The following is a 13,691-nucleotide window of genomic DNA, read 5'->3' on the forward strand; positions in this document are numbered from 1 at the left end:
GGCAGACTTGGGTTTGAACCCTGGTGTTCTGCTTTCAGCCTTTAACTATCCCATTACCTTTCTGCGTCTGGGTCTGCGATTGTCAGATGGTCCGTCTCAAGAAGGTCAGAGAGATAATAGGCATCCAGTGTATCGTATCTTCTCCCCATGGTGATGCTTAGCTCTATTGTTTTGTGGGTCAGTTTACTTAAACAGAAAATGGAAAGTAATGCAGTGACTGTTCTTTGGCGTCTCACCACTGCAAAACCCTTCTCTTTGTAGCTCTGGATTTACTGGACAAAATGTTGACGTTCAACCCTCACAAGAGGATTGAAGTAGAACAGGCTCTGGCCCATCCATATCTGGAGCAGTATTACGACCCAAGTGATGAGGTAAGACCCGTGCTCCTGGTTGCTCCTGCAGGAATATCAGCCAGCAGCAGGCCCAACCAGGAAGGGCCCAGATGTCATACTTAGATTGTCCTGAGAGGTGCATGGTACCACACTTCGTCTTCTCAACAGCCCATATTGTGTGTTTTGAGGTCTAGTGCTGTTGTCGGCACAGCTTGAAACCCTTCCCCACCCTACCCCCCAAGCCTCTTCTATCTTAGAAAACTTCCTCCAGGCCACCTACAGCAGGGGTGGGGCAGGGGAAATGGATGGATAATGGGGAGCATGGATAAAGAAGGGGTCCAAAGACTAGAGACCATTGTTGTGGTCTGTGGCAGGAAGAGCCACCTGAATCAAAGTGCCTGCCCTGAGGGTGGAAAGGAAGTCAGCTGTCTGCTTGGGGAGGGGCTTTGCAAAGTGAGGAGGTCAGCTTGGACAGTTCCCACTGTGGCTTGATGACTTCATGTCTGGTATGCCTCCTTGGGATGGGCACACAAGAGCCTGCTGTGGTGAGACTGGAGGTGGATGTGGCAAGCCTTAGAGCATGTTGGACATCCAGGTAATGTATCGTGTTCTCTCCAGGAAAGTCCCAGTTCCTTGGCTTCTTTGATTCTTCTGGGGCTTCAGTTTTAACTTTATTTTCTTTAACTTTATTTTCTGGGCGGTAATGAAGAAAAATGCAATATGAACTAACGTTTGGATCTTTCTAGTTGAGAATCATACATAAACAAGACTCTGCACACTTGTTTTAAATGGGGGGGAGGGGGGAGAACCAAGCAGAATGTGTTAATATTAAAAGGGAAAATGGAAGAAGAAAGGGAAAAAGTATAAAAGTTAAAAGCTGATAAATGAGAGAGAAAGGAGAAACCAAAAAGAGTATTTCTCAATCAGCCCCCTTCCATCTCTGTCCCCTCCCCTCAGAAATAATGGAGGCAGCTTGCAAAGATACCTACAACATAGTAAATAACAGGGAAATAGGTAAGAGTATAAGGCTTGGGTTCTGACTAGCCCTTTGAGCCCCCCATGTCCTAATTGTGACCCTGGGCAGTACCCCAAACTCAGCAGGACATATATAGGACACCAGTGTGACCCCACACATAGAGCTGTCCTTCAGAGAGGGCTAGCTACTTGTTGTTTTTTTTTTTTAAGGTTTACTTATTTTGGGGAGGGAGAGAATACCAGTGGGGGAGGGGTTAGAGAGAAAGGGAGACACAGAATCTGAAGCAGGCTCCAGGCTCTGAGCTGTCAGCACACAGCCTGACACGGGGCTCGAACTCACAAACTGTGAGATCATAACCTGAGCCGAAGTCAGATGCTTAACCAACTGAGCCACCCAGGCCCCCCTCTACTTGTTTTTTTCTAATGGACATGAATCCTTTTCCCCCCTTTCAAGAGAACAAAGCTTAGTGCAGAATTTGGGGTCCATGTTTCCCTACCCTAAAGGCCTGGTGTGAGGATCACGTGGATAAAAATCTAGGAGTGCCTGGTGACAGCTGGTATCCTCATCAGATTAGTTCTGTTAACGTGGCATTAGTTTGGGGGTACTTAAAAATCAAAATTTAAATAATACCAATTGACTAATTTCCCTTTTCATCATTATGTATGGGGATTCTTTGATATAGACATTTTAAATATGTACTTAAGTAGCCTTCTGATTATTTATAGGGTGTGCTGAAAAATGAAAACTTAAAGGAAACTACAACACAGATCACTTTGTAGTCTTCTGACAGTTACTAAGATTTTGGAGTATTTTCTTCCCAGTCTTACATTTCTGTATCTAAATTTTTTTTTAAAAAATAGGGTTCATTTTGTTTAACAAACATGCGTATTTCCCCATGATATTAATCTTCCTTACAGCTTCATTTTTAATGGCTCCATAATATTTCTTCATATGAAGATACTATGATGTATTTAATCAAGTACATTTATTTGAGTATCATCAGTTTTGATTGTATAAATGTACCACCACCACCCCCACAACAGTAAACTTCTATTATTTTTCAACACTTAATGCCTTAAAAGTTTGAAAATGATTCTGGGATTAGTGATAATTTCAGAAGAGTGCTCAAAGTGGGTTTAGTTGCTCCCCTTCGATTTACTGCATGCTCCTATGAAGTGCGCCTCATGGAGCACATAGGCAGGACACTGTACATAGGTGCCCGTCGAAGCTCCTGGGTTTTCATAGATGTCAGCGCCACTGTATGCGTTTCAGAGTCTAAGCCACAGCCGTTTATGAGTCAGTGCATGACTACCTCAACCGTAGCCACTCCTGCCTACCTCGTGTCCTGTGCTCTCCTGCAGCCCGTCGCTGAGGCACCGTTCAAGTTCGACATGGAGCTAGACGACCTGCCCAAGGAAAAGCTCAAAGAGCTCATCTTCGAAGAGACGGCCAGGTTCCAGCCCGGATACAGGTCTTAAACTTGTCAGGTACCTAGAGCTTTAGCCGTATGATAAACCCTGGCTATGGAGAGAGCATATAAATTAAATATTACTAAAAAGAAAAAGGAATTTCCTTGAGCTCCACGTGGCAGCTTCATGTGCTTAACAGAAAGAGTGGTGGACAATGTAGTGGTATCAGTAGGTTTTTAAAAACTGGGTGTTCCAAGAAAAAAGGAAACACAGATCTTGCTTTTAGAGAACATACAGAAAGAAGAGAAGGAATTGTGTGAGAACTCCGGAGTGAGCAGAGGAGTGAGAATTGTGTTGAACCCTGTAGAAATGAGCAATAAAGTAAAGAATTATGACCCAGGGCCTGAAGCATTTGCTGGGGAAATGCTTTGGACAGACCAGCATGGGAGGGGCTGGAGGTGTTTTTCCACAGGCACCTGTGTCATGTGCAGCATTCCTACTAGTGGCCGTGGGGCTGCTGTGCTTGCACCAGAACTGGAGGCTTTCTGGGGGCACGTAGGGAAGAGTGGGTTCTGTGACAGTCTAGTATAAGTGTTTTCTCTGCTCCATTCTTCCCTGCTCTGTCCATTCTGTTTTCATGTATTGGGATCTGGAGATGATGGTTCAGGCTGAGAGTTGGCAGTACAAGGCTCAAAAGCAGAAGCTACTTGGGGTGTTTCACAAGAGGACATATAACTGATCAGAGGGCATTAGAAGGTCTAGAGAGCAAAGCAGGTGGAGTTACCTGCAGATTAAACAGCAGGAAGTTGTTCCTAGTCTCCACCTAAAGGAGCAAAAGAAAAACCGTGTTAGCCAGGGTCCTTGATCGTCACACAACGAGGGTGCTGGGCACCTGCTTTAACTGCAGCTGTTAGAGCATCACCCTCACTGAAGAGGGGTCAGGAGCCTCTACTGCCACTGATGTGGGGGATCTCTGGAGCCTGAAGCCACCATCACCATCCATTGCCTCTGAAGCCAGGAGCCCTCCTCCTCCTAAAAAGTCCTGTGTCACTAAGAACCAGAAAAAAGGAAACCTGGCTTTTCCTGTGTGCCAGCTATTGGCAGAATCTCATCAGAAGCCAGTCTCCAATGAAGTTCAGCAGTGCAGTTCACAAGCTCCAGCCCTGTCATTAAGAACAGAGGACAGAGGAAAGGTAGAATGGATCTGAGAACAGACGTGGCCAGATCAGCCTCAGAGAGCTGTGGAAGCCAGGCAGAGTAAGAGTTGGGAACCAGTAGGGGGTACACTCTTCTGAAGTGTGGGGGACAGAAAATGTGGTTTTCAGAAGAAGTCTGACAGGGAGTGTTGGAGAAGACTGGGTGGGAGATGAGTTCAAAACAGATCTGTAAGCTTCCAGACCGAGGGCTAGAGGCTTGGATGAAGGCTGTGGAGGCAAGAAGCAGTGCATTCAGGAAAATGGAGGAAACACAAAATCTGAAAGACTTCACATTTCCTAACCCTAGCATCCAGGGGTCAGGGGGAGCTTAGCCTAGCACTGGACGTGTCCTAAAAAACAAACTCAAAGTAAGTGAAGTGTGGAAGGAGCATGTGCTCACAGGACATTAGGAGCATGCTGGTAAACAAGCCCTTGGGGAAGTGTCTGAAGGAGAGAGAGAAGGTGGGAAGGTCTTAGCAGGGAGCTAAGGAGGACAGAGTCTTGCAAGGGTTGGATTCATTTATCCTTCTATACCTCATGGCATGACTGTCTGTTAAAGTATTTGTTATGTACAACAATCTGCAAGGGTACTCACTGACAGAAATCCAACCCCAGGACCCAGCCATTTTTACCCCTTGAGTCTCCTTCCTGGTCTCTTTGCTCACTGTGGAAATGATCTTCCCTCTCCCAGAGCCTGCTCTCCTTTCCCTGTGTCTGCACAAGTCAGATCATCTACCTCCAGGTTTGGTAGATAAAGTTTTATCAGGCCCTTTACATGAAGAGGTTCGCTGACCCCTGACCTAGAATATTGAGCTGAGCTGCTTCATTCAGTTGCTTTTCTTCCTTCACAATCCCTTTAACAGCTCGTGTTCCTGAAATAGCCTCTTGATGGCCTCTGTTTTTACCCATCTTGTTCTTGTTTGAGTTCACACATACCGCATGCTTCCTCTGAGCCAGGCTCATGGGTGAGCAGAACAAACAAACCTGAAACCGGCCTCAAAGGCCACACAGTCTAGTAAGGAACAAAGACACACAGAACTGCCATGCATGTTTTTAGTGTAAAAGAGTACCCAGGACTGACATAGTTAGCAGTTTTTCATCATTCATTTGCTCACCATTGAGCATTCCTAGTTCCAGGTAGGAAGACAGCAAAGATGAGTAAGACCCAGGCTTTGCTTTCTTGCAGCTTGATGGCAGGACACAGGTAGACAACAAGGAGTCAGACACAGTGTTGTGGGTGCTGTACCAGGATAGGTGTGGGCCCCAGAGATTGAGGAGGGCCAGCATCAGGGTGCTGGGAAGGGAACACTCTGCTGTGTGGGGAGGCACTCAGCAGTGTGGGGCCAGGGAGTCAAGCCCGCATGGGAGACTGAAGCCCAGGCTTGCGAAGGAGCCCTCCTCTCCCAGGCTGCTTGCTGTCGTAAAGCATCAGGGCAGGTGACTCTAGGGCAATAAGGATGTTGGGCGACCTCAGAAAACAAGCACTCTTGGGATCACTGGCCCAGCTACTGGAGGAAAAGGGCAGTGCAACAGCCACGGTGGGGGGGGGGGGCGCGGATGGCAGCAAGACAAAAGCAAGGATGCTCCTGGAGCTTCAGGGCATGGGTGCTGGCCTGTTGCCTCCTGAAGTCCAAATTAACAGGCTGAGGTTCAGGCAGCTGCCAAGGTCCACCCCAGTTCTACAAGCCCAGGACTGGGGCTTGTTACCAGGGAAAGTGGTGGCAAAGACGGTCACTCTGTGTTTAGTTTGCTTTATAGCCTAATTTTTCCCCCAACTTTTTGTTACTGAATTATAATTGACATAACAATCTTTAACTTCAGGTGTAAGCATAATTTGATTTTTATACATTACTTCCACTGTTTTTTAAATTACAATTTTTATTCTGAAAAATTGAGTTTTACAATAAAAACCCACATTCCCACCACCTAGATTCTGTGATTAACACTTTGCTGTGCATGCTTTCTCACATTCTGTTCCATCTGTTCCTCCATCTAAGGAGGTTGGCAGCATCAGGACTAGCTTATAATTTAGTCACCTGGAATATAAAAGTGAATCCAGAGGAAGGTGGAGCTAGGGGCATTCATCAAATTCTGGGCAGTTGCTTACACAAACATTATTTTGATGATTACAGTAGCAAGTCAGCACACAGCCCATGTTTATGATCGAGGAAACCGAAGATGTACATGTTTAAGCATTTTGCTGAAGATTGTATCCTGGTGGCAAAATTAGGCAGGCCCAGGTCTTTTGGACCAAGAATCCCATTTTCTTACAAGCTTTCCACACTGCCTTGGGGTAGTTCTGTGCCCTGGAAAAGGTCAAAGAACTCATTCATAATACTGTGCAGCAGTGTCACTGAGTTCCCAGCCTATAACACTGAGATGAGAAGCTACAAACTGGAGAGTCAGGGAGATGCAGGTGTTGGGAGCATACAGGAACGTTAGAGAAGGGTGATGTTGACTGCCCAGCTACGTAGGAAAGAGCTGAAAAACATGCCCACACAGGACCTCAGAGCACAGCCATAGGGACCCCTATGGGGGCGGGAATGACAAAGACTACTCCAGAGGAAGCCCCTGCTTGCTGGATAAAGCTCACAGGCTTTACTGATGCCCTGAGTGGGCTTAAAGAATCAAAGTGTGTTCATTATATTTTGTTTAAGTGGGTCAGTTTTAGAAATGTGTCCACTAAAGTTAAGAATGTGTATGTGGTTAACTTTGTGACAGGCCTCCTGTTCTCAGAGGCTGGTACCTGCCTTTCTCCCTCATCTGCCTGTTGGTGAATTTTCTCAGGTAGATTGATTAATTTTCTCCCAGCCGATAGGTTTGGCTGCAGTTCAGAACAGCATACCTCTAGAGAGGGGTCATTTCCCATCTCTGAGCCCGTCTCCCCATCACAGATTTGGGTTATAAGACCCATCCTTCCTGCCCTGACTCTTGAGTGGTAGGTAAAAGCCATCTTGTCCAAAAGTGCTTTGTGAAATACCAAAGTGACATTCTGCTGGATCATACTAGCAAACATTTCACAACAACAAGGGTCTCTCCAAAGAAAAGGTATATTTGGTTTGCATTTTGACACACTTAGTTACCTTCCCAGCCATCTCAAGCAGGCTTCTTCATCAGAACCAAGAACACAGAACATGACTGGGGTGGTAATGTTTTCACTTCTCCCTGGGGTGATAACAAAACTAACGGAGACCTGGGGATGAACTTAATTCATTACATATGGATGTCTTAGGCAGTGGTTCTCCAAAGTGTGGTCCATCTGTGCCCTACCCCCTAGCAATCTGTATTTTAACAAGCTCTGCAGAGGATCCTGATGCTCACCCTTGAGAACTGCTAGTCTATAAAGGGTTAAGGTAGGTTTGATTTGTAATGTGACCTCTTCAAGGAAAATAGAGATACCACAATAATGAGGACAGATGCGTGCTACTTGCACTTTGATGGTGTGACGATCCTAGTGGACCTCTTGCAGGAGACCCATATGCAGACATCTGGAGAGCCAGGTGGGCCCTGTCAAGTGTAGTGAGCTAAGTGAGCTCACTTAGTGTAAGTGTAGTGTAAGTGAGCTAAGGCTATCTTCAGGTGCCACCTGCTGCCTTTCAGGGTGCTGTCCTGGAGACCTGGTGGGGAAATAGCTGTCAGATCATCTCTGACCTGGGCAATGAGAACCATCTCTTGCCCGTGGGAACCAAGCCACAGTTCCTGCCTCACCGGCATTTAGGCCCGCCAACTTTCATACTTCAACCAGCACTTCATTTTAGTCTTGTTTTGTCAACAGTCAGCGGAAACTTGACCATTAAAACAACACACTTGACGCTGTGTGGTTGATTCTGTCCTACCTGGTCATCTAGAGAGGAAAAGAAACTTGGTAAGAATAGGAGGCAGCAGGGGTGCCTGGCTGGTTCAGTCAGTGAAGCACTTAACTCTTGATCTCACAGTTGTGAGTTTGAGCCCCACTTTGGGCATAGAGATTACTTTAAAAAAAAAAATAGAATAGGAGGCAGCAGACAAGCATTTCGCATAAATGTGTGTTCTTTACAAAGACCTTCAGATTCTGGTTTTGACCATAGGAGTGGTGGGTATCACGGTTAATAAAAGGCATCTTGGGAACATGGGGTGGATGCGTGTGTGTTCCCTGTGAGTGTCACAGAAATGTCCTCTGAAGTGTCCGAGAAGAGACGCCCACAGACTGAAGGCAGAGCCTGCCCCTTAGGAGCTGCCCTGTGGTGCATAGGCTGAGTGGTTCCAGGTGAAACGACCTTATTGCAGGAGTGCTTTTTCCTTTGCTTTTTTTTTTCTTTTTCTTTTTCTTCACTTTTCCAGTTTTTGTAATGATGTTGTTCATTCTTTTCACTTCTCCATTTTCCTAATGCTGCTGCTAATGTTGTTTTAATGTGGGTCATTCTTAACTCATAGACTTGCTTGTTTGTTTTTCAACAGGACAAGGGCTCAGAGGACTGGATGTGCTCAGACATCGGTGTTGTTCTTCCCAGTTCTTGACCCCGGTCCTGTCTCCAGCCCGTCTTGGCTTATCCACCTTGACTCCTTTGAGCCGTTCGGAGGGGCGGTTTCTGGTAGTTGTGGCTTTTATGCTTTCAAAGAATTCCTTCAGTCCAGAGAACTGTTCCTGGCATCCCTGTGTGTGTCACCCACCGGTGACCTGTGGCAGTATGTACTTTCAGTGCACCTACTGCTTACCGTTGCTTTAGTCACTAATCGCTTTCTGGTTTGAAAGATGCAGTGGTTCCTCCCTCTTCTGAATCCTTCCTAGGTGACGCCCTGCTGACCCATGCAGTCACACCAGAGATAGTTCTTTCCAAATTGGCTCTCGTCACTGGCATCTCACTTTATGATAGGGAAGGCTACTACCTAGGGCACTTTAAGTCAGTGACAGCCCCTTATTTGCACTTTTCACCGTAAGCGTGTCCCCAGAGCAGGAGTGTGTGGAAACACCTGGGATGACGTTGCAGCCTGCGGTGAGTGCTCCCGTCTCGGGAATCTTTGGGGGCGCTTGCCCATGTCTTTTCTCATATCATGTTAGTCACTAACATATTTAAGGTCTGTGCTATTTGCCCAGCTTTTAGGAAACTCAATCATTTTTCTAAAAGAAAGAAGTACTGCATCCAGCAGCCTCACTCTGTAGATTTATTGTGATTACTTGTACCATTTACAGAGGTATAACACTTGCTAAAATGTGTTATCTGCAGTACTGTTTCCAAGGCTTATGCAGAACGATTTAAAGTGGCAGCTGCACTCGGCATTTAGTGAGAGATGTACACAGGTCACAGCAGGGTGCTAAGGAAAGTGTCTGGAGAAGCAGCCAGCAGGCCACACCAGCCTCTGTCACGGGGCAGAGCTCCACACACAGGTGTACGTATACCCCAAGCTACGTCAAGTGGTGTGCCACATCCAGTGTAACCACATTCAATGCCTCAGGATTTAGAGAGGAGCCCTGCGTCTTTAAATGAGAAAGTGTACAATTCTTTTTCCTCCTACAGCATGTCAGCATCTCAAGTTCATTTTTCAACCTACGATATAACAATTTGTAATAAAGCCTTCATGAGCTCATGACGTGAAGCACTGTTCTGTCATCAAGTACTCTCAAATGTTTCTGATACTGCTGAGCTAAGACCATGAGAAAAAGCTAGCACTAAATCATGTTTGGAGCTCTATCCCATATTATATTGATCTCTTTAAGTATTTGTTCCTGCCACTGCACACTGTGGCGTTGACTTGGTGTTCTGTCCCAGTGCGGTGCCTCCTCTTGACTCCCCCACTGCTCTCTGTGGTGAGAAATTTGCCTTGTTCAATAATTACTGTACCCTCGCATGACTGTTACAGCTTTCTGTGCAGAGATGACTGTCCAAGTGCCACATGCCTATGATTGAAACGAAAAATTTATTGTTACCTCTGAGTTTGTGTTCCACGGAAAATGCTATCCAGCAGATCACTTAGGAAAACTAATTCTATTTTTAGCTTCTTATTTCTCAGCTGTCCTTTTTTTCTTGTTTGATTTTTGACAGCAATGGAGAATGGGTTATATAAAGACTGCCTGCTAATATGAACAGAAATGCACTTGTAATTCATGGAAATAAATGTACATCTTCGATCTTCATATTCATGTTAAGATTCAGTGTTGATTTCCTCTGGATCAGCGTGTCCAAATGGACAGTCAGCTTCAGTTTGTGCTTGGAGCAGAAATGCTTGTGGGCCTCCCCTTCCCATGCGGGCACTGCCCCGACACTGGTTTACATAAAATGATTTAGAAGGCATTTTTGTAGGGTCCTAGTTTCCCTTTGCACAGCAGAGAATCAACTCTGACGTGTTTCTTTACTCAAATCATAGGTCTAAAATACTGTCAAACTCCGATGAAGAAGCCCAGACATCTCAGTTTGGAATCTCTGGTTCTTTCTAAAGAGGGCCTGCCTGTGTGCCCCAAGCCTCCTGCTGGGCACAGCCGGGTGCTGGGAAGCTTTGCCCGGTGTCACTTGGCCCACACCACCTGGCCCAGGGTGCTGGTGCTCACACGTCACGGGCTAATGAAGGATGGCAGACTCCGCCTCAGAGATCAGAACCGCATCTAGATTCTTGCCCAAAAGTACGTGGTTTTTCACTTCATGCTCAGCTGCCATGGAAAGGTCTGCAGGGCACTGAGAGGATAGAGGTTTGACTGTTACCTGAGACATTGATGAGTCAGTTTCCATTTTAAAAGGAGCATTGACAGTTTTCCTACTCTTTTTCTTTGTACTTTTTAAATGGAATGTTAGTATTTTTAGGAGGTAAATCTGCAGTCCTCTAACCAGAAAGCCATAGCCTTGGTTACTAATACTTGAGGACTGTGGGCTTTCCCATCCCTTCCACGGTACTGTGGAGTCACATTGGCATGAAACCACTAACTGCGTTCCAGCAACACTGTAGCTGTAAGTTGTGTGCTTTTTTAATCATGCCAAGCTTGGCTTAACAGGTCAGAGAATTGTCCTAATCAAGGTACCTGTGAAAAGTACTAGCTATTATGTGTGATAGGCTCATCATTTGGATCCTCTTAACATCTCTAAAAATGTCCTGATTAGGTATCCAAATTCATACTGGTGACAATGCCTCCATTCTTAGTAAGCTCAAATAAACTTTCAGACTTAGGGCTTTTTTTTGGTGTCTAAAAAGCAAGCAAAAAATTCCTGTTGAAACATTCCAATCTTTTCATTTAGTAGGAAACAAAATAACTAAGCCAGTGGAATGAATTTGAGCGAACTCATGACTCTGCTGACACAAGTCTTCAGAGCTAATGGAGACATGCAGACCATTTTGATGCATGGGTAGAAGAATATCGTGGTGTTTGTGTGCAGTACACAGTGTATGGTATGTCCACAGTTCTGCTGCTGCAGGCATAGGCGATGGGCGTGTAGGGTCCTGTCAGCTTTTGGCGCCACACATGGCTCGTCAGTGGTTCGATCTACGTAAGGAGTCACCCAGGTATACTGCCCACGCCACATGCCACATAATGTTCAGACCATTCAGAGGAGACTGTTTTACCTTTATTTGCTTATATGTTAATATGGTTTTTAAATTGGTAACTTTTATATAGTATGGTAAACGGTATGTTAATACACACATACATATGCACACATGCTTTGGGTCCTTCCATAATACTTTTATATTTGTAAATCAATGTTTTGGAGCAATCCCAAGTTTAAGGGAAATATTTTTGTAAATGTAGTGGTTTTGAAAATCTGAGTAATCCTTTTGCTTATACATTTTTAAAGCATTTATGCTTTAAAATTGTCCTGCTGGTGTTTGAAATATGGTAACTCCTATAGTGCGGATGAGAAGCATGTAACAGTAGATATGTGGTTTCTCTCACTGTAATCCAGCTCAGCATCATGGATTGGAAACGACTGAGAATCCAGAAGGAATTCTCTGGGGTTGCACCAGGTTTACCTGAAGCTCGTTGCCTTTTTTGTGCTGTTTATGCGTGTAGAGCACTCGAGAAAGTTCTGAAACTGCTTTGTATCTGCTTTGTACTGTTGGTGCCTTCTTGGTATTGTACCCCAAAACTCTGCATAGATTATTTAGTATAATGGTAAGTTAAAAAAAAATGTTAAAGGAAGATTTTATTAAGAATCTGAATGTTTATTCATTATATTGTTACAGTTTAACATTTATTTGTGGTATTTGTGATTTGGTTAATCTGTATAAAAATTGTAAGTAGAAAGGTTTATATTTCATCTTAATTCTTTTGATGTTGTAAACGTACTTTTTAAAAGATGGATTATTTGAATGTTTATGGCACCTGACTTGTAAAAAAAAAAAACTACAAAAAAAATTAGAATCATTAAATTGTGTCCCTGTGTTACCAAAATAACATAGTACTGTGCATGTATAGTTTACTTGGAATTTCATATGTGAAAATATGAAGTCGTCTAGGCCTTTATTACAATGCCTCCCCAAGTAAGTGTGTTCATATTTTGACTTTGCTTACAGTAATCAGTGATAGAACCATAAGCTGGTGCTCTGGAGGTCAGTGGGATTTTAGCACTCTATCGGGTTTTCCAGATTCTTCTTCAGACATTTGGCTATAGAGGGGGTAAGATGGCAGTGCTGGGAGTCCTGACACAGCACCCATGTGCATCTCTTCTCGTCTTCCTGCACTTCAGCCACTGCCGCCACGGCAGGTGTCCTTGGCAGCCTCTTTTTTCAGATCAAGATGTCATGAGTGTATTAGGGACTCTCGGACATTTGGTTCTTCTCAATTTGGGGCATCATACAGTGACTTATTTACAGGACAGAAACACTGGAAATTTTTCTGGATTGGTGGTATAGAAGGAACACAGGCTTTGGGCCCGTAAATCTGGGTTCAAAACCTGCCCTCTGCTTATAACTGCAGCTGACTTTGGGCCAGTCATTGTGCTGCTCTGTGCTTCAGCCTGTATGCTCAGACCTTTGACTGTAAAGTGGAACCTTGCATGTCGTAAAGATTATACAAATATATTTTAAGTTTCTAGCCCAGTACCTCAAAACAAACAGTAAATGGAAGATCTTCCTAAATGCTTTATTTGTTTGTTTGTTTGTTTGTTTGTTTGTTTGTTTGTTTGTTGTAAGGTAGCACTAAGATGTCTGCTAACCGAACTAACTGCTTTCTATTCACCTGAGAGGGGAGCACCTGTCTGAAATTTTCTTCAGGGAAGTGAGCTGATCTCACCTAAATTGATAGGTATTTGAAACACTTATAGAATTATCACATTCATTTTGCCTTTGAGAGATTAACACCCTTTGTTGTTGTCCACATCCTACAGAAATCAATTATAATCATCTTTCTTATTCAGCACAAGTTATTAATAATCATGTTTTTTTCCACATTAATTATGATGAGCTCCTTACCTTAGCAGTAGTGCAGCCATTCCAGTTGGCAGCACAGACTTACCTCTTGGTTGGTTCTCTGTATTTAATCAGAACCAGAGCATTTAGAGCTGACCAGTGGCCACAGAGCAGCTCTCTGAGAAGAGCAGAAGCCAAGCTCAGGTCACAGAGTTACAGAGCAGGTGGAGGCAGGTGCAGACCCACCTGAAACCTCAAGTGTTCAGGAGGGAGAGGGATTGGGTGTGTCCACAAGGGAGTGTGAGGAGAAGGGTTTTCATAGGTGACAGGCTTGACCATATTTGAGTCTGAGGAGGGGTAGGCAGACAATGTTGCTGGACTTCACAGGGCTGAGAGCCAGGTAAGGGGTGGGTCAAGTAGGACACAGCACAAGGGGCTCTTTCTCTGAGCCTGGCACAACGAAAGCTGA

General features: G+C 44.7%; 1 protein-coding gene across 1 annotated transcript in view; it reads left to right on the forward strand.

Moving 5' to 3' along the window:
* Nucleotides 1–12,266, forward strand: part of MAPK1 (mitogen-activated protein kinase 1) — a 112,197-nt gene extending 99,931 nt beyond the window's left edge. The window contains exons 7-9 of the mRNA XM_030292231.1: nucleotides 262–371; nucleotides 2,670–2,795; nucleotides 8,351–12,266. Coding sequence (XP_030148091.1) covers nucleotides 262–371; nucleotides 2,670–2,786 — 227 coding nt within the window. The 3' untranslated portion in view covers nucleotides 2,787–2,795; nucleotides 8,351–12,266. The remainder of the gene's footprint in view (nucleotides 1–261; nucleotides 372–2,669; nucleotides 2,796–8,350) is intronic.
* The last annotated feature ends 1,425 nt before the right edge of the window (nucleotides 12,267–13,691 follow it).

Source organism: Lynx canadensis, chromosome D3, assembly GCF_007474595.2.
Source record: "Lynx canadensis isolate LIC74 chromosome D3, mLynCan4.pri.v2, whole genome shotgun sequence".
Lineage (NCBI taxonomy): Eukaryota > Metazoa > Chordata > Mammalia > Carnivora > Felidae > Lynx > Lynx canadensis.